This window comes from Myxine glutinosa, chromosome 11, assembly GCF_964187855.1.
Source record: "Myxine glutinosa chromosome 11, kmMyxGlut1.1, whole genome shotgun sequence".
NCBI lineage: Eukaryota > Metazoa > Chordata > Myxini > Myxiniformes > Myxinidae > Myxine > Myxine glutinosa.
In genome coordinates, this window is record NC_136271.1 from 69,609,519 (window position 1) to 69,629,613 (window position 20,095).

At 46.2% G+C, this 20,095-nt stretch overlaps 1 protein-coding gene across 3 annotated transcripts in view; it reads left to right on the forward strand.

The window, feature by feature from the left end:
* Positions 1-20,095, forward strand: part of MDGA2 (MAM domain containing glycosylphosphatidylinositol anchor 2) — a 504,155-nt gene that overhangs the window by 353,073 nt on the left and 130,987 nt on the right. For all 3 annotated transcript variants that reach the window (XM_068130811.2, XM_068130813.2, XM_068130814.2), the window contains exon 12: positions 15,331-15,511. In XM_068130811.2, the coding sequence (XP_067986912.1) occupies positions 15,331-15,511 (181 nt within the window). The remainder of the gene's footprint in view (positions 1-15,330; positions 15,512-20,095) is intronic.

Here is a 20,095-nt window from a genome sequence, read left to right on the forward strand (position 1 = left end):
ATATATATATATATCTTACGTAACTATGACAGCTGTAGGCTTGTCAGGTAGCATCATTCGCTGCAGTATGTTGTCGCAGTAAAAGTTGACGAAATGCAGGACAAATGGGAATTGGTTAAATCCTTTTGAGGAAATTTTGAGGTCTGCCTCCGAAAGACTTCCGAGGACACAATTATTGGCATACGATGCATCTTAGAAAGCACTTGCACTCTCTGCTAGTTCAGTAATGTTGTCGGACCTTTTTGGGCATTCATATGATAACGCACTTTCTTCCCTCCTGTCCCTTCTGGGAAAAGGCAGGAGGGGCAATTGCCCCTCTTGCTATAACACCAGTAGGGCTTGGTGTTGGGGTTAAACGAGAGGCACTATAAAGTATATAGGCCACTATACTGTCTAAGATGAGAGAGTAACACCCCTTCAACTAATTCGTTGGAGATGCCACTGATGCTGAGAGCTTTGGATTCCATGGCATACCAGGAAAGTGGTATGAGGCAGGGCGTCTAGGCCACCGGGGAGAACAGCAATGGACAGAGGCCTTGTAGGCCCTGTGCTTATAGACATTTTTATAAGACATTAATATTCTTGTAATTAAGACAGCAAAAACAATTTCTGAAAATAATTGTTATAATGTTTACAAGTCAGCATTGCTGCTGTGATGATGTAAAATATAAACTTGTTGCAGAGGCCATTTTATTTCAACGTCTTGCCCGAAAATGTGCTGCTTGCAAAAAAAGCCTTTAAATGGGGAATTTGTTTCCAGCATTATCAATCAGAAAGGCAGATTGGGTTTGTCTTACGAGTGGGTGTGTCGTGGTGCTCATGTTCTGGCACGTTTCATTTTCCTATCCAGCCATATCTCACATCATGGTGTTCGCGATCGTTGTTTTGTGGACATTTTAACAAGACAAGCTGTTAACCTGTTCGTTATTGCTTCTTGTTTAATCACATGCTTCATTAGCTGTTTTTTCCTTGGCATGGTCATGACTCTCGTTGTTGACATGTCTGATAAATGAACGGGCAACACTGTTATGATTGCTTCATGTTCTCTCTGTCTGGCGCCACATTTGTGCTTGAGCTTTTGCCATTTATTATTGAGAACGCATGTTCGTTTGTTTTAGTCATAACAACGGTGATTAACGTCGGAGACAATTTGGCATTTGGTTTGCATTGAAGAAGATGTTGAGATTCTCACTCGGCGTACTTTGATCTACTGGGTTTGAGTAGCAGAAAGTAAATAAAACAAGACCGAAAGTCCAACAGTGGCGTAGCCGGGCTTGTAAAATATTATAAACCACAAACACATATTATTAGCTTTTTAAACAGTCGCTAATGCTGTTTATAACATTAAACAAAGAAATTTGGAGGAATCCCGAAATCCGTGAGGTAAGTTTTACTTTCAGAACTGAGCGAAGATCTACTGTAATCTATATACCCCACAAGGGTTGGGTTAATAACATGCGATCAAAAATCGAGGTGAATTCCTTACTTTCACGTTTTTTAGTACCGTGCACCGCTTATTGATTCATGAACCATACACCGTTACATTCCATTAACTTTGTATTCAGGACATTGGGATTAAAGTGTTATGGTAATATTTACTATATTATTACTATTATGAAAACGATACTACTGAAACGATACACTACTGTATTAAGAAACCTGGGCTTAATTTGTCCGAAACGGCCCGAAGGTGAGGAATGAAGCCTAAGGCCTATACGTTCCGTTTTGTTGGAAGAGACGTAACGCCGATGCTTTCGATATTTGGTGATCATTTTAACATTCGGTTTGTTTGTGTTTCACTCTGAATGAAAAACGTTAAGGTAGAGCATGGTGATTGTGATATATGACAGGTTCGATGATATGTTTGGCATGAACGAAATTGGAATCAAAATGCCAGAGTGTGGAGAGTCAGCCGCCCTACCGCCGTAATCACATCAGACGTAATCGCATCATTCTGTCATGTGACCAGATCCTCAGCTCTGATTGGTATAATATGTTTGAGGGGACATACATACAGATGGACAAACACTGTTCTAGATGGCTTTGACCTATGGGCTATGCTGTAAAAATATGAATGTTCACTCTTCTGTTTTAATCTTGTGTTATGATGGAACGCTTTGAATTTTGTTTAATAGTCGCTGTTGCAATCTTTGCTCTCTGTCAATATCATTTCAAACTTTCAACAAAATGCAGTCCTTTGTTGAACGATTTCAGGTTGATTGGCACTGGCCTGAACAAGTTGGCAGTTGTTTGGAAGCTTCTCCACTTGTAGACGATCTTCCGGACAGTCGAATGATTGATTTCAAATTGTTTGGAGATCTTTTTAAATCCCTTCCCAGACTCGTAGGCATCGATAACCTTCTTTCTGAAGGCCTCAGAGAGCTCTTTTGATCTCGGCATGGTGACGCCGCACACTTCAACAACAAAGAGCAAACCAAACTAAATGTCTGAGGTTTAAATAAGACAGGTTCCTCCAAGATCCTCTCTAACGATGTTCTTATCATTTGCACCTGAGCTGGTGCACCTGATTCTAATTTTCGGTATTTGAAGTAGTGATAAATGTAGGGGTGTACTTACTTTTTCCACATGCGAAATTTGCATTTATGTTTATTCAAATTATGCAATGGACTACAAAATGTAAATGTTTCATGATACTTGTTATATTATATCACCTTTATCTATCAATATTGTTGAAATGAAGATCAAATAGCTGTATGTTGAAATATGTTGAAAATGTCTAAACTTTACATGGGGTGTACTTACTTTTTCACGTGACTGTATATATATATATAGTGCATTCAGAAAGTATTCAGACCCCTTCACTTTTTTCACATTTTGTTATGTTGCAGCCTTGTGCTGAAATCCTTATGCAGCCTTATGACAGAAGCCAAACAGTTCAATCTTGGTTTCATCAGACCACAGAATCTTGTTTCTCACAGTCTGAGAGTCCTTTAGGTGCTTTTTTGCAAACTCCAAGCGGCTTTCATGTGTCTTTCACTGAGGAGAGGCTTCCATCTGGCCACTCTGCCATAAAGCCCAGATCGGTGGAGTGTTGCAGTGATGGTTGTCCATCTGGAAGTTTCTCCCATCTCCACACAGGATCTCTGGAGCTCAGCCCGAGTGACCACCGGGTTCTTGGTCACCTCTCTTACCAAGGCCCTTCTCCCCTGATTGCTCAGTTTGGCCGGGCGGCCAGCTCTAGGAAGAGTCCTGGTTGTTCCAATCTTCTTCCATTTAAAAAATATGGAGGCCACTGTGCTCTTGGGAACCTTCAATGGAGCAGAAATGTTTTTGTAGGCTTCCCCAGATCTGTGCCTCGACACAATCCTGTCTCTGAGCTCTGCAGGCAGTTCCTTCGACCTCATGGCTTGTTTTTTGCTCTGATATGCATTGTCAGCTGTGAGACCTTATATAGACAGGTGTGTGCCTTTCCAAATCATGTCCAATCAATTGAGTTTACCACAGGTGGACTCCAATCAAGGTGTAGAAACATCTCAAAGATGATCAAGAGAAATGGGAGGCACCTGAGCTAAATTTCAAGTGTCATACCAAAGGGTCTGAATACTTATGTAAATGTGATATTTCAGTTTTTCTTTTTACTAAATTTGCAAAACTTTCTAAAACCCTGTTTTATCTTTGTCATCATGGGGTATTGAGTGTAGATCGATGAGGAAAAAAATGAATTTTAACGATTTCAGCACAAGGCTGCAACATAACAAAATGTGAAAAAAGTGAAGGGGTCTGAATACTTTCTGAATGCACTGTATATGTATGTATGTATATATATATATATATATATATATATATATATATATATATATATATATATATATATATATACCCCTGTCAGCAATAGGTGTGGCTGAAATAGCCAAATCCAATAATTAGAAGGGGTGTCCGCATACTTTTAGCCATGTAGTATATATATTGTTACAGATACGACTTTGATGGTATGGTGGGCCGAGCGGGATGGCCGCCGTATCCGTACAAGTTACCCCGATTGCACCCGGGGTTGACTAATCGCGCTATGCTAGACCAATGAAGGAAAAAGAAGACACCCGGCTGGGTTATAATGACACAATACGACACCAGGGGTTCAGTTCTCAAGTATATTCGTACGGAAAAAGGTTAGATTACAAGGGCTAGAGGTATATTACAGGAAGACAGGCACTTAGACACACTCTTATATTAACCCTAGACAGACCACAGATAAACGGGACAACGCTGACTCACACGGGGTTTGATGGCTAGGAAAGGCAGATAGCGATGGCTCAAGGTGCACTCTTGGCTCAAAGCAGGGTACACGGTTCGGTCCAGAGATGCGGGGGGGTCTCGTCGCAGCGCTCAGAGGTGACGTTCTTTCTCAGGCCTCTCCAAACTCAGGCGCATCCGTTTCAGCGCTCGCAGGTCCGTCTTTCTCCAGCTCGGGGCGCATCTCACGTCACATCCGGCGCGGGGCCGCGTATATCCGGCGGGGAGTGACACGCCCTCGGCTCGTTAGCTCCGCCTCGTGGAATCGGCACGTTGCTTCTCATTGGGTGCGTGCGGGGGGTTTACCAGGCTCCGCCCTTGACGAGGAGCTGACAAGGAGCCCCTTCGTGGTAACCCCGTGGAGCGCGTGGTCAATGGCGCTAATCGAGCCGGTGTGAGGACGCATCCTCCCCCGCTCCGCCGCCACCTCCTCTGTTGTTGTTGTTGTTGTAGTTGGCGCTTCTTCATGGGGAAGAGATGCGGAGAGGTATGGGGAGGTCCTAAACTTCCTAACAGGTGCCATATAATCACATTCTGGTGCAACGAAGAGTCATAATTAATGGAAACAAGTCCTTAACTGACATAGATTAAGAATAACTAGCAAGATGTCCTATAATTGTCTACGTGTGGTGCGGGGACCTGGGCACGACATTTAATGGGGGGATGAAGGGGAAGATCGGCTCTAATGGGTGTTGTTTACAGACAATGGGACTAGGGAATGGGGTAAGGGAGAGTTGGGGAGTATCGGAGAAAATAGGGGAATATTTACAAGCGGATATGGAGGCCAAATTCCATATTCGCAACATTGCACCCTTCTCTACCCTCGGGGCGTCCCGACCCGATAAATTTTTACCTACTTTAGTGTGGCACGCAATGTAGTTCCCTCTACTATTAACTCTACCCTGAGTGCGACAGTTTTACAGATATTCACAAATGAGTAAATATGTCCCCCTGCGACGTTGCACCCTTCTCCTCACAGAAACACACCCACAGGATAACCGAATCCGGAAAGAATTCTCAAACTAAACATACAGCCGGTAGGGAGCATTATTTACAAGACTACGCTGCTATTTACACTACGATCCAGGACCTGTTTTTGGAGGAACACATGCAGATGTTATGCATAGAGAGAGCGCGCTTGCCAACATCGATACACCAACCCACGAGTGCTCTGTGGCCGACGGCCTTTAATAACGTGCAGAGCACCCTTCCCGAGCATCAACAGCACCACCCCACCACCAATCGGTGCAGTCACCATTGTTCATTGGAATAAAAATAAATTCGACAACCCCTAACCCTGCAGGTGTCTCTTGCTCTTCTTGTGGTGCACTTGGTGTTAACTATAAGTGGTTCACCTGTATGGCATAGGTGCCACGTTGACCCATAGGTCCATCCCCGGGTGGTGCTTGGCCGCAAAAGAGCTGCGGTCCATTGTGGGTGGCCACAAACATTGCGGTCCATATGGTGTATCGATCCAGGCAGCCAACAGCGAAAGTGCAGGCCCACAACTGCGTAGCCAGCACCTCTCTCTCCTCTCTCTCTACCCCAAAGCCAGATCCTCGGAGGTGGGAGACAAAAGAAGAAACAAGTGAGTAAGGTGGTAAGGGCGCAAAAGTGCACGCAATGTAAGGTGATGCACACTGGGGGCACATGGGAACCAGGTGAGACAGGTACGTTCCTATCGTACGCCCCCCCCCCCCACCAGGTAACCTACATGGCCCCTCCCTTACCCCTTACTGTATCCACACAACACAACACTACCCATAAACATCTACTTTACAAATCAACAAACATCCCTACTGTCTTCCCCGTTCCTCCCATATACCAAATTCGTCTTCTCTCCCTCCTAACCAATCAAATTTGCCATTTTCAACTCTCATCAAAATTTGCCATTTTCAACTCAACATCAAAATTTGCCATTACCAATTCATCATCAGTCCCTCCTAGGGAGGGAGAGATGGAATCACCCCAATGTCTCATCCACGTCGTGATGCGTCTCACAAATCCTCACAGCAATCTCATTTCCTGCAACAAAACAAAGAAAACACAGGTGTGGAGTCATCATCATCACCACAGGTAAGTGGCTGCGTATGGTGCGACAGGTTCATCAATCCTAACTATTTCCTAAATGACTTTAACAACTTTACACTACCCGGGGTCTTCCTCCGGCCAAACCATTGGCCCTCTTACACTATGGGTTCTAAAAACCAATTCCCATTGGCCAAACTGTGGTGCTCTTCAATTTGGGGTCTCACTCCCCCGATTCATCTCCCGGTGCCCTCGTACAATTTCTGGGCTGCGACGTGTACCTCTCCCAGTGGGTCTACCCACCTGCACACCTCCACCACTGCAGTTGCCTCCGAGCTTACCTGCTCCTTACCCTAACCTAACTACCTGGGGAAGGCCCTTTGGCTCTCTCCCCACTCGGTGCCCTCTCTGGCACTGGGCTGCCCGATCCACACCCGGGACCCTCAGGCACCCACTCACAACTACCGGCTCCCAGAGCCCACCTGCGGCCTCACCTGGCCGACATCCTCACAGTGGTGGAGTGCCCAACCAACTACACACACTAACAGGCTACACGCCCAGCCATTTCCACAACACTAATGCACCCATTCACAACACCATTCTGCAACCGCACCACAAATGCCAATATCCAACCACAATTTACCTGCACCCTCTACCTAACACTTACACTACCCGCCCCGGGTGCTCGTGAAAGGGGTCCACTCTTCCCCCATCCACACCTTCGCACCATGCACACCACTCCGTACCACTCACTCCAACTCTCTCCACACACCTGTACCTGCACACCTGTGCTCTCACACCTGGTGCCACCTGCACCCTTCTCTCCCCAAGCGCATTCGCGCTGATCCACTCACTCACTACTCATACACTGCTCCACACACCTGTCCAGTTGCACACCTGTGCAATCACACCTGTCCAGTTGCACACCTGTGCAATCACACCTGTTCAATTCTCACTCACACGGCATCATCTCAGCTAACTACTCCCTTCTGAAACTTGCGCTTCCCAGTCGTCCTTTTAAACTATTGCGCTCCCACGTCATTATCATCCATACTAATCTACCTGCGTCCCCACTACAGGTATCAGTCACTAACTAAACTTAACGTTACCTAATGTCATCTTCGCTAGATCCCTACACACCATATCCTAACCCACCCGGGCTAGTTTTCACTGCCATACACCCCATAAGCTATTGCTCCTTTGCCCCCCACATGGGAAGGATGGTGGATTTGCCATCCCACCACATCGGGGGTCTCTCACTACCAATTTTGCACATCAAATTTCAATAAATCAAAAATTTGCCAATCACTGCCCATCATCTGCCAATCACTACTGCCAATCCCTTGCCAATCATCAAATTTTGTTTTTCTCTAATTTTGGGTCCAAAACACTAACCTCATCACCCAGTCTACTCACTAATACCTCTCGGTGCGCCAATTCCCGTCCAAAGCCCGGCTTCGTAAAGCCAAACAATGAATGCTGGTTGTTTTGTGCCAGTGGCTGGATGCATCCCGCATTCGGTGCAGGGAAGGAGGTTTACCCGGGCCGAGATCCCACGCACCATCTCGGCACGGAGCCATCCCATGGCTCGATCTCGGCCTGCCGGAATGCCTCACCAAAAAGTGGTCGCCATGACGACCCTTTCTATCGGGCTGCCAGCTCCGCCTAGTGGAGCCTGGACGCGGCCGTTCAAAGCGAGGCCCGGCACGCACCGAGGGCCTGCTTCGGCTAAAAGTCGCTCTAACCTCTAACCCGTGTAACGTCGATGCTTCACCTGGACGCTTACACCCCGCAGCCCGTTCCTTGCTCACACATCCAGCCGTGCCCATGCTCCTCGTACCGTTCCTTACACACCCAGGCACACCCATTCCACTCACAGCCTTGGTCACACACCTGACCACCGAACACTTTGGCACACATTCGTTGTTCGCACACCTCACCAATACACCTCTTCGCGCCCCCTCCTCGGTCACCTCCTCTGTGACAATCACAGGTGTGCTCTCATTCGCACACCCAACCACGTGCCTCACTACCAACTCCAGCGTGCATTCCCACTCACGCTCTACCATTCCAGGTGTGCATCCTTCCATCCCAGGTGTACATCCTCGCTCACCTGTCACAACTAACTCACGCTCCATGTCACTCTCACTACTTTCACCTCCACTCGTGACAACGCACTCACCCTTACTCTTGACAGCACACTCTTTCCCCATGCACCTGTCCGTCACACACCTTTCTTGCGCACACTCTCCCGTTACACCCTCTGTAACACTCACCACAGGTGGACACTCTTCCTTACTTCTGACAGTGCACTCTTTCCTCATGCACCTGTCCGTCACACACCTTTCTCGCGCACACTCTCCCGTTACACCCTCTGTAACACTCACCACAGGTGGACACTCTTCCTTACTTCTGACAGCGCACTCTTTCCTCATGCACCTGTCCGTCACACACCTTTCTCGCGCACACTCTCCCGTTACACCCTCTGTAACACTCACCACAGGTGGACACTCTTCCTTACTTCTGACAGCGCACTCTTTCCTCATGCACCTGTCCGTCACACACCTTCCTCGCGCACACTCTCCCGTTACACCCTCTGTAACACTCACCACAGGTGGACACTCTTCCTTACTTCTGACAGCGCACTCTTTCCTCATGCACCTGTCCGTCACACACCTTTCTCGCGCACACTCTCCCGTTACACCCTCTGTAACACTCACCACAGGTGGACACTCTTCCTTACTTCTGACAGCGCACTCTTTCCTCATGCACCTGTCCGTCACACACCTTCCTCGCGCACACTCTCCCGTTACACCCTCTGTAACACTCACCACAGGTGGACACTCTTCCTTACTTCTGACAGCGCACTCTTTCCTCATGCACCTGTCCGTCACACACCTTTCTCGCGCACACTCCTGCGCACACTCTCCTGTCACACCCTCTGTAACACTCACCACACCACGCTTCCATGTGCTCCCTCGCACACGCGCTACGACCGACTCACTCTCGCCAGCACACTCACTCCTTGGCACGCACTTTTTCCTCACACACCCCAGAGTCGGACTTTCTTGCACACCTCCTTTTTCGCACACCAGACCTGTCGCACACTTCACCAACGGCCTCTCACGAACACCCGGGTCCATCTCGACCCCCAAGCTCCTTAAATCCCCTGGCGCATCATACGCACGACCATATTGGTCACCACTTACACCGGGTCCTCTTCCTCTTCGCTTCTCCTCCATCACCTGCGAATCCCTCATCCGGTTAATGAGCACATCATCACGATCCAAACACAGACTTTGGACCAATTCTTTCATCTCCTCTTTTATCTCTTTGTTATCCCCTCTCCGTCGCTTCTTAATTTCGCTCACCCCTTCTTCCACTTCTTCTAATTTGTGCCTCACCTCTTTTATTCCCCGGTACGTCTCCTCAAGCTCGTCCTCCAAGGCTACCTTGACCGTTTCCATGTGCGTCCTCACCTGCCGGTCCTTCGTCTCCATAACCTCTATCACCTCGTCCAGCCTCGTTGTCAGTCCCTCACGTACCATCTGACATTCCCTCTTCGTCGCTACCAAGTCATCTTTTAGTTCTTTCTGTGTCGCCTTTAAACCTCCTAATACCGCAGTGTTCCTTTGAACCTGCTCCGTTAGTTCTTTTTGTCCCTCCGTCAGCTGTTCTACTTCCTGCGTCAGGTCCTCTATGCCCCCTTGTAACTTTACAGTCCCCTTTCTCACCTCCTTTTCCATGTGCTCCTCACAGTGCCTCACCTCCTCGCGCACTCCTCCGACCTCCTCACTCACTCCTCCTCTGATCTCTTCTCCCATCACTTGCATCTCCTGCCCAGATGCCACCCTCATCTGCTCCATTTCCTCCCTGTGAGCATCCAGTTTGGTTTCTACCCCCATTCTGACCCCCTCTATCTGCTGCCCCATTTGGTTAACTTCCCTTTCCGCTTGGTCCCTCATGTCCCTCAATTTGCCTTCCATACTGTTTTCTAACCCCTCTAACTCTTTTTGCATCCCTTCCATTTGATTCTCTTGAGCGGCCATTCTGTTTTCTACCCCCGTTAACCCAGTTTTCACTCCCTCTATCTGATTCTCCTGGGCAGCCATTCTATTTTCTACCCCCTCTAACCCATTTCTCACCTCTTTTATCCCATTGTCTAACCCCTCAAAATTTTTGTCTAACTTCCCAATTTTCTTGTCTAACTCCTCAAAATTATTGTCTAACTTCTCACCGGTACCCCTCGCTTCGTCCCTCATTACCCCCAATTGCTCACTCCGAGCCCTCGCTTCGTCCCTCATTACCCCCAATTGCTCACTCCGAGCCCTCGCTTCGTCCCTCATTACCCCCATTTGGTTTCCCAAGTCATTCCTCAGGTCTTCACTTGTCTGGACCATGAGCGCCTTTATTTGTTCCATAAATAGGCCCCAATCCATCGGCGGCGCTGCTACGGTCGCGGGCGCGGTGACCAGCGAGGCGCCATTTTGTGCGTTTGCTACCCTCGCTGCTTCGCTCTCCTCATGTCCCTCATGTCCCTCAATTTGGTCCTGGACCGACCCTGCTTCACTCTCCCCTACCGGACCCCAGCCGTCTTGATCCGCCATAGCGCGACTTGCAAAATTCGAGTTTCGTAAAACAAAACAAATTTCGGCCGCTCCAAATTTTGACCAAATTTTTTTTTTTTTCCTCTATTCGTTTTTTTTTTCAAAATTTGGTCGGGCCTCGAATCCCACTCCTGACACCAATTGTTACAGATACGACTTTGATGGTATGGTGGGCCGAGCGGGATGGCCGCCGTATCCGTACAAGTTACCCCGATTGCACCCGGGGTTGACTAATCGCGCTATGCTAGACCAATGAAGGAAAAAGAAGACACCCGGCTGGGTTATAATGACACAATACGACACCAGGGGTTCAGTTCTCAAGTATATTCGTACGGAAAAAGGTTAGATTACAAGGGCTAGAGGTATATTACAGGAAGACAGGCACTTAGACACACTCTTATATTAACCCTAGACAGACCACAGATAAACGGGACAACGCTGACTCACACGGGGTTTGATGGCTAGGAAAGGCAGATAGCGATGGCTCAAGGTGCACTCTTGGCTCAAAGCAGGGTACACGGTTCGGTCCAGAGATGCGGGGGGGTCTCGTCGCAGCGCTCAGAGGTGACGTTCTTTCTCAGGCCTCTCCAAACTCAGGCGCATCCGTTTCAGCGCTCGCAGGTCCGTCTTTCTCCAGCTCGGGGCGCATCTCACGTCACATCCGGCGCGGGGCCGCGTATATCCGGCGGGGAGTGACACGCCCTCGGCTCGTTAGCTCCGCCTCGTGGAATCGGCACGTTGCTTCTCATTGGGTGCGTGCGGGGGGTTTACCAGGCTCCGCCCTTGACGAGGAGCTGACAAGGAGCCCCTTCGTGGTAACCCCGTGGAGCGCGTGGTCAATGGCGCTAATCGAGCCGGTGTGAGGACGCATCCTCCCCCGCTCCGCCGCCACCTCCTCTGTTGTTGTTGTTGTTGTAGTTGGCGCTTCTTCATGGGGAAGAGATGCGGAGAGGTATGGGGAGGTCCTAAACTTCCTAACAGGTGCCATATAATCACATTCTGGTGCAACGAAGAGTCATAATTAATGGAAACAAGTCCTTAACTGACATAGATTAAGAATAACTAGCAAGATGTCCTATAATTGTCTACGTGTGGTGCGGGGACCTGGGCACGACATTTAATGGGGGGATGAAGGGGAAGATCGGCTCTAATGGGTGTTGTTTACAGACAATGGGACTAGGGAATGGGGTAAGGGAGAGTTGGGGAGTATCGGAGAAAATAGGGGAATATTTACAAGCGGATATGGAGGCCAAATTCCATATTCGCAACAATATATATATTGCACTGTACCATAAAATGCCAAGATTACAAAAACATTGAGTTTAAATATCGAGAAGAAATATATATCGCCCTTAAGTCCTTTATCCCTCCGCGGCAAGAGGATTGGGAATTCCAAGGTCTGATTGGCCTCTGCCCGGACACAAAATATCTGCAGCCTGTTGGTTATGTCCCTGTTGAGAGACATTTTTGTGCAGTCACTGATGCGTGAAATACAATTTGCCCAGGTCAAGCTGTTCTTCAAAAGGGTCTTTGTTGGTGGCCATGATGTCTGTTTTTGTTACTTGTTTGATGTTGGGTTTACTTGGCAAAGCCGAAACTAGTGATTAAAAAGTCAACATGTGAAGTAAGTGTGGCTTGTGGAGCATAAATGCCTTAAACACAAAAGGAGCTGGTTCGCTCAGATATAGCAGCAAGGTGCATGCTTTGCCTTAATGAAGGAGCAAGTGGAGCTGCATCGCATTGCAATGAGCTTTGGTTTAACGAGACAGCGACCTTGTTGATGAAAGACACTTGAAGGCATCACAAACAATCACCATCATGAAATTATGAGGCACCCACTGGCAGCTACTAACTGTGACCCCAAGGTAATGACTGAAATTGAGAGCCATGTTAATGACTGAATATATTAACAACGTGATCGTATTTGCTTTCGAAATGTTGTTGTTTTGTATGGCATGTAGCACAGTGGAATGAAGTATAAATGCAAGGCCCATGATTATCGTTGGGTGGAATTTGGATTTTAAAATATAAGACAAGGATTGGAGGATAGCCTAGACTAGAGGTACACACACCAGCATCTGAGCTGTCTAGCGTAGCTTGGAATCTTGGCCTAGCTATAAACTGTCAGTCTGGTGGTGAGTCTGGTGCAGGGTGAGGCATCAATGTGTGCGCCGTCCTTTGGATGAACGTGAAACTCGTCTGCCGACATTAGTTGGCGGCCGTTAAAGGTCCCGTGGGGTCCTTCACAACGAGTATGGCGAGATATCACCTGCACGCTTAACAAATCACAATTTCCTGCAAACTCAGTCGAGTATCCTTCGTCGTCGCAGTGGCAACCCATTCGGGATTGTAACCCCAATGGAGAATCGGCTTCTGCGGAACCGACACTCTTTGTGGAGCATGATGGACAAGTACGAGTTAGTATATGCGACAGATCATTAATGACACCTTTCATCACAAGCCTATCCCCTTTATTCGCCATTGGCCCGGCACGCCTCACTTTTCCATGCTACCTGATGGATCTGAGTTACCACTGCTCTGTATGTCTTCCTGTCACCGGTTGTCCCATTTACTAGTGGACATAAGAGCAGCAGTGATTTTCAAATGTTCAGTTTTTCAATTTAAAATTTTCATTTTCAAATTCTCAGTGATTTTCAAAAAAAAAAAATTGGCTTTTATGAAATGTCTGCCAGTATCAAATGCAAATTCCAAATTGTGCTCTTTACCAACCTTCAAATGGTCAGTTGCATTGACTCAGGATATTCTTCTGAAAACCTATTCTTCCATGCTCCTCACCCCTTTTCTTTTTCCAACCATTCTTCTATTTAGTTTTACCTCCGCCACTGTAGGTGGACAGAGGTTATGTTCTCACCCCTGTCTGTTTCTCTGACTGTCTGTCCAATGAGCAGAATAGTTAAAAACAAAGTTATGGACGGATTCGGACAAAATTTGGTGGACAGGTTGGTGTGTGACATCGACGAAATTATTACATTTTGGTGAAGATCCGAATACGTTTCCGGATACAATTGTTCAAGTGATTCTTCGCCATTGAGAGAAGTGTGAAAAACGATATATAGAGTGATATCTTAAAAAGTTTTGGGAAAGTTATTACAAAACATGGTGGATGAGTTGCTTAGGTGACGAGAACAAGCCAATTCGATTTTGGTTCAGGTCCTAATCCAGATCCGGCCAATCGGTGGCGGATCAAGCGTAAATTGTTCAGCATGGCGGAGGTATGCGCTCTACCGAGTAATGCTCCACTTTTCCTATGTTTTATTGCTTGCTCATTACCATGACGAGCATCTCTCCCATTCACATCATTCACATAGGTTTTTTTTTTTTTGCCATATACTGTGAGTGAGTGTTCCGAATTGTGTAAATTGAGATAAATTGAACCAGCCAGATGGGCTACAAAGAATATATAAAGTGCTGGAAAGATGTCTCAGCTCAAGGGCAATGGCTTTTGGCAGAGTTTTTGAGTGGCAGATAAGTCAAAATCTCTGCAAAGATGAAGGCAAGATTGGGCCACAGAACAACAGCTATAACATTGAGTTCCCATGTCAGATGCACTTGCAATTCAAATGGATTCTTATGAAAATCTCTACTGAGGTGGCATTTTGTGCAGATATCTGACTTTAATTTGTGATGTGCTTTCTGGTCCGTGGTTGGCATTTCATACAACCATCATACTATAGTGGAGCTATGGCGTTCTTAAACTTAAACTTTCAGGGATTAACGAAGGCACCCCAAAGTTGTGCCTGTGCAAATTTTGTTTGATTCCACCTAGTTTCGCCCATCTTTATATTGCCTTCCTTTTGGGTGAGGAGTGGGGGGGGGTGTCAGGGGAGGGAGGGATTTGTGAATTTTCAAAAAGTCTGTAAGGAAGCCTAATTCGAGAATACCTAAGCAGTATGCATGTTTTTGCGTCACAGTCTGTTGCCTATACACCACCCAAATAAAGGAATGTGTCTGAAGAACGTGTCGCATTATTGGACCAAGATCACCCGTAGGGGCGCGTACTCAGATAGTCACTATAAATGAAAAATTGGTGAGTCTGCATAAATTCCGAAAAACTTTTTCAATGACAGTCGAACTGGAAGAACTTTTGTGCACTATTGCTTATTGTGGCCTAGTTGTTATCGCCAATCTTTCGGCATTTGAAGGAACAAAGCCAATAGCAATTTCCAATTGCAGCTCAAAGAAAGGAAAGGAAGTGAATGGGTAGACGAGGAAAAGTGGTTGTGGCAGGAAATCAATTTTACCCCAATTGCATTAAGTAAAAGATTTAATATAAGAACACGGATTATAGTTTGTGAGGAACGCTGGGATTTGAAAACTGCTTTGTTTGCAATAATATGTTGATACCCCTTACTTTGGGATAGCTATAAATTGTCAACAGAATATCATTTTTGTTAATTTGCTTTATTTTGACCCCCTACCAAAGGCTGGACATCCCCGATGGCAAGGGGTGGACGTGTCAGTGCCATCTCAGATCAGACGAGGGGATTTGCTTTCACATACCATCTCCGACCTGTACAAGCCATTTTCATATCACGTTCGTCTGACACCACAGACGCTTTTTGGAGATGGGGACTTTTCCCTCCGCCTTGTTCACTACTATGAAGGTGATGTTCTTGTGTATCTCGGCCTTTTGGTGTCTCTTTTAGTCTTTTACTTTTAGTCGTCTGTCTTTTAGTTATTTATATTTGATGGATCCATCTCATTATTGCAGCAAATTAAGTAAATTATAATTGTCTCAGCACTTACATCCCATTAAACATCAGGTAGTAAATGGAGCATTTTGAAATGTATACGAAGGACATACAACAGTCCAAGCAATGACATTAAAAAAAACTGAATATAGCCTCATAGAAAACCAAGATGGCAGAGGGTAAAAGGACAACGTACTGATGGTGGGGCAATGGGGCAACCGTTGCACAAACCAATCAAGGAAATGAGCAAGCTGTAAAGGTGGAGAGTGAAGAAGAGAGGAAACATACTACCTGCAAAAAGTAGGGTTAGGTTAAGTCTGGTTAAAGGGGGTAGAAGAGTTTGCGAGTAGGAATGGTGAATGACATGAGATGATGGTGTACTGCCTGCTTGATTCCCTGGAAGGAAGAATGCGATTTGACCAACCCTGGAAGGCAGTCTCACAAATGGAAGAAAAGAGAAACGAAAGTGCTTTTGGCAGTGGCATCCTGGATTGTTGTGTCCGATGGTCATGCATCCTCACACTTGGCAATAGGTTTGTATTTTCAGAGTTAAAACAGGAGGTTGTTGCTGGAAGAATGGAAGAGCTGGGGAGAGTTGTAGGGGTGAGAGAGCAGATGGAACACAACCGGAGGAGAGGTGTTTAAAAAATGTGAAAATCGGCTTTAGACGTGTCCTCAATAAGAACACCAGACCTTGTGCTACATCCTCATTGTGGAGATGTCAATAAGGATGAGAGCTTTAGGTTCCAGGAGAGACAGCTGTGATGCTAGGCCGCCAGCCCATAGGAGATAGCAACACTTATTTGAGCTACGGACCAAAACTTGTAAGGTGTGAGTCGTGTTCATTTTATTTTTGAGGAAATTCTTCAAAGGACGGAGGTTTCCCAGTCTCTATATGGTTTTGGATATCGGTTTCACTATATGGTCAGCCCAGGAGAGATCATGGTTGGTGGTGAGGCTTATAAGTTGAAGAGATTGAACCTCTTCCAGTAACTGGACCATGTCGAATGTAGATAGATAGGTGTGTTATTTGGATGATCTTTCCAGAGCAACAGGTTTAGACAATGTGATTTTCCATGATTGAAATGCATATTCCATTAATTGTACCAGCATCTAATCAATTCCAGATCAACAGACAGTGATGCAGCTGCCTTCTGTCTGTCAGTTGAATGGACAACTGTATGACACAATGTGGAATATTCTTTCACTGTAAGATACAGTATATGGAATTATAAGAAATTCCGCTTCCAGTTGAAATGTAATTTGTAAGAAATTTTTTATTTATTTATTTATTATTTTATTTAGAAAGGTTGAAATTATAAGAAATTGGCTGCCGCTTCCGGTTTTGCCGGCGAGGTTGTGTTTTTTTTCAAGCTCTCCACGCTATCAAAGTTAAGTATTTTTTCCGTTTGTATTTTTGTCAAAACTGTATTTTTATTTTATGGTGTGTGTGCCTACTGTGTTTCTAGGAAGATCTCGGTGTAAATCGTGCATACCTGTATATAATCGTCGGTTGTTTCCTGCCGCGTTTTTCAGGCCTGGACCCTTGAGGCTTTGTTGTCTCCTCTCGGCGGTCAGTTGTGGTCCATTTACTTTCGTTCTCTCACTGTTTTTTCCAGTCTTTCTTTTCAGCCCATACTTCCCTGAACATTTTACCCTTTAAAGTCTTAATTAAAATAAAAAAAAATACAATTTCATTCTTTGTTCGTGTTCGTTCGTTCTTCAACCACGTGTTTCGCCCCACCCATTTTTTTTTTCTTCCCTTCCTTCATAACTCAATCCTCTCTAGCCAAAAGACACCTTTCCAATTCTATTTTTCATCATACTCCTTCAACTTTCTCCTTCTTCCACTGATCCACTTTCACCTAACCTTCAAAAAATATATTAACGAAGAATTAAAAAAGTAAATTGACTTCGCTCAAACCTTCGTTCAAACCTTCACTCAAGCCTTCACTCAAACCTGCCTCTCCTCCTGTACTAAAACATTTGCTTATACACCTCCCCGTTCCTTCGTTCTCTGCTCTCCTTTCAGTCAATCTCCTCTTCTTCTGTTCCTGCTTCTGAACCCATGCTGGAATCATTAATCCCCCTTAGGAATCCTTCATGCCCGCATTGAGGGAATTTCCCCAGATAGTTTTCACGGTTTAGTTTTAAAATGTTTATACTTTCCCCTGAAGTGTTGTATTCTGTTGTATATTATAACACACTTTTCTTCTTCTTCTTTAAAAGGTTGCTTTTGATTTGCTTACCAAATCTCTTCATTTCAAATAAAAATTCCATCTTTTACAATTCTTCTTTCCTACATTCCCTCAACTCACTTGCATTCTTTTCCTCCTCCGTCATTTTCAAATGGATCTCTGATTCGAAAATCACAAGAAACTCATTTTGCAATAAATGTTCGTTTTCCATTAATCATCTAACACTTCCTAAAATCCTAACTCACCCCTCCCCTCCTAAACTTCCTCCTCACCCATCCCTTTCAAATCTCCCCCCTTGCCCCTCCCCTCCTAAAATCCCCCCTCACCCATCCATTTCAAATCTTCCCCCTTGCCCCTCCCCTCCCAAACTCCCCCATCATCCTGCTCTTCCTAAATTCCCCCCTCACCCCTCCCCTTCAAAACTCCCAACTCCCCCCCCCCCCTTCAAATCTCCCCACCCTCCTTTTTTCACCAATTCTTTCCTCTCGCTCCTCCTCCTCAAAGCATCCTCCCTGTTTCCTCTCCCTTCCAACTCTTACCTCCATCTTCAAAAACCTTCTTCCTCGCTCTGCTCCCCTTCAAACAACACCTCACTGTGCCTCACCCAATCACCATCAAACCTTTTGTCTTCCTCATCCTTCCCTTTCTCCTAGCTCTTCTGAAATATCTGACACACTATCAACAGCTCTCCCTACCTCCTCCTCTTCCTCACCTTACACGATCCCTCCCCTGTCCTGCATCCAATGCTTCCTCTTCCTTAACGGTATGGACCTCAAACATCCGGGGCCTTCGCTCAAACCTGATTGATCTCTCCACACAGGTTGCTTCTGACAAACCAGACTTAATCTGCTTAACAGAAACTTTCCTCCTTCAAGATGTCTCTGATTCCTTAATATCTCTCCCTGGTTACTCCCTCCTCCGGTATGATAGACCTGAGCCTCGTCCTGGAGGTGGGGTTGCTATCTTTATCAAAAACTCTCTTCCTCACGCTCCCTGCACTACATTCTCTCCACCTCGCCCCCAGGAGTACCCAAGGCTACGGCTTCCCCTTCGCTCCCACCTTTTGTTCATATGTGTGTTGTACCGTCCACCAAACAGTGATGACTCCATCTACATCTCGCTGTCTGATAACATGAACCAACTTCGATCCACTCATCCCAACTCTCTCTTCCTCATATGTGGTGATTTCAACTGTCATCATGCCAATTGGCTGGGTGTGGGTTCCTCTCTCACCAGCCATGGCACCTCAGCAAAGAACTTCTGCGACTAACTGGGACTGACAAGAATCTGTCAATTTCCCGACCCGGATCTCAGTCAACAGAGCATCTTCTCTTCTAGACTTGGTTATGACAAACTTCCCTGCAAATGTCTGCTGCTCTTTTTCTGCTCCAATCGGTTCATCTGACCATATGCTTGTTAAAGTGGACATCTCCCTGGCCATTCTCAGAGAGCCTCCTCAGCGTCGATGAGTCTGGCATTTCACTCGGGCCAACTGGCATGGTCTTCAAGCAGCCATCAATCACATGGACTGGTCTCCCATCTCTACTGCCTCTGACATCAACTCATCCTGGGAATTCTTCCAAAGTAAATTGCTCTCTCTCATGCACAGATTTATCCCATCTCATCTTCAGTTGTCATACCCTTCCTCCCGTCCATGGTACATTTGTGGTGAGGCAGTTGTGATGGTGAGATGTGGAATCTTGTGCTGAGGCAGTTGTCCTGAAACAACTTGCCTTCGCCTCCTGGAAGGAAAATCCAACAGAAGGCAATCTCATTTCCTTTCACAAAGCCCGGATCAAGTTTGTGTCCACCCTCAGTAGAGCCAGGAAACAATATCTCTCTACTCTCAAGACTGAACTCTCAAACCTGTCTCCCTCTTCCAAATCCTGGTGGCGTCTTGTCAAATCTGTTTCTGGTGTTTGTTCCCCCTCCATCCCCTCCCTTACCTCAAACAGCTACACATCTGACTCCACACGTGAAAAAGCTGAATGCCTCAACTCTATGTTTGCCTCAAAATATTATGTCCCAAACCCATCTCTCTCTGTACCCACCATACCCAGTGTTACATATTTATGTGAATGTATGTGAATTACTATTCAGGTCCTTGTTTATCAATGTGTAGTCGATTAAGGGTTGTTGTGATTAAAGGGTCAGGAGCCCTTCTGGGAAAAAGGAGACCGGAAACGGAAGAAAAAAGACACGAGGTCCTGGAGACGCGACGATTCTTTTTTTTCCTCGCCCAGCTCCGAGGAGAGTGGGGATCGAGATTGAGCAGCGTGGAAAAGCTGCGTTCCCAAGC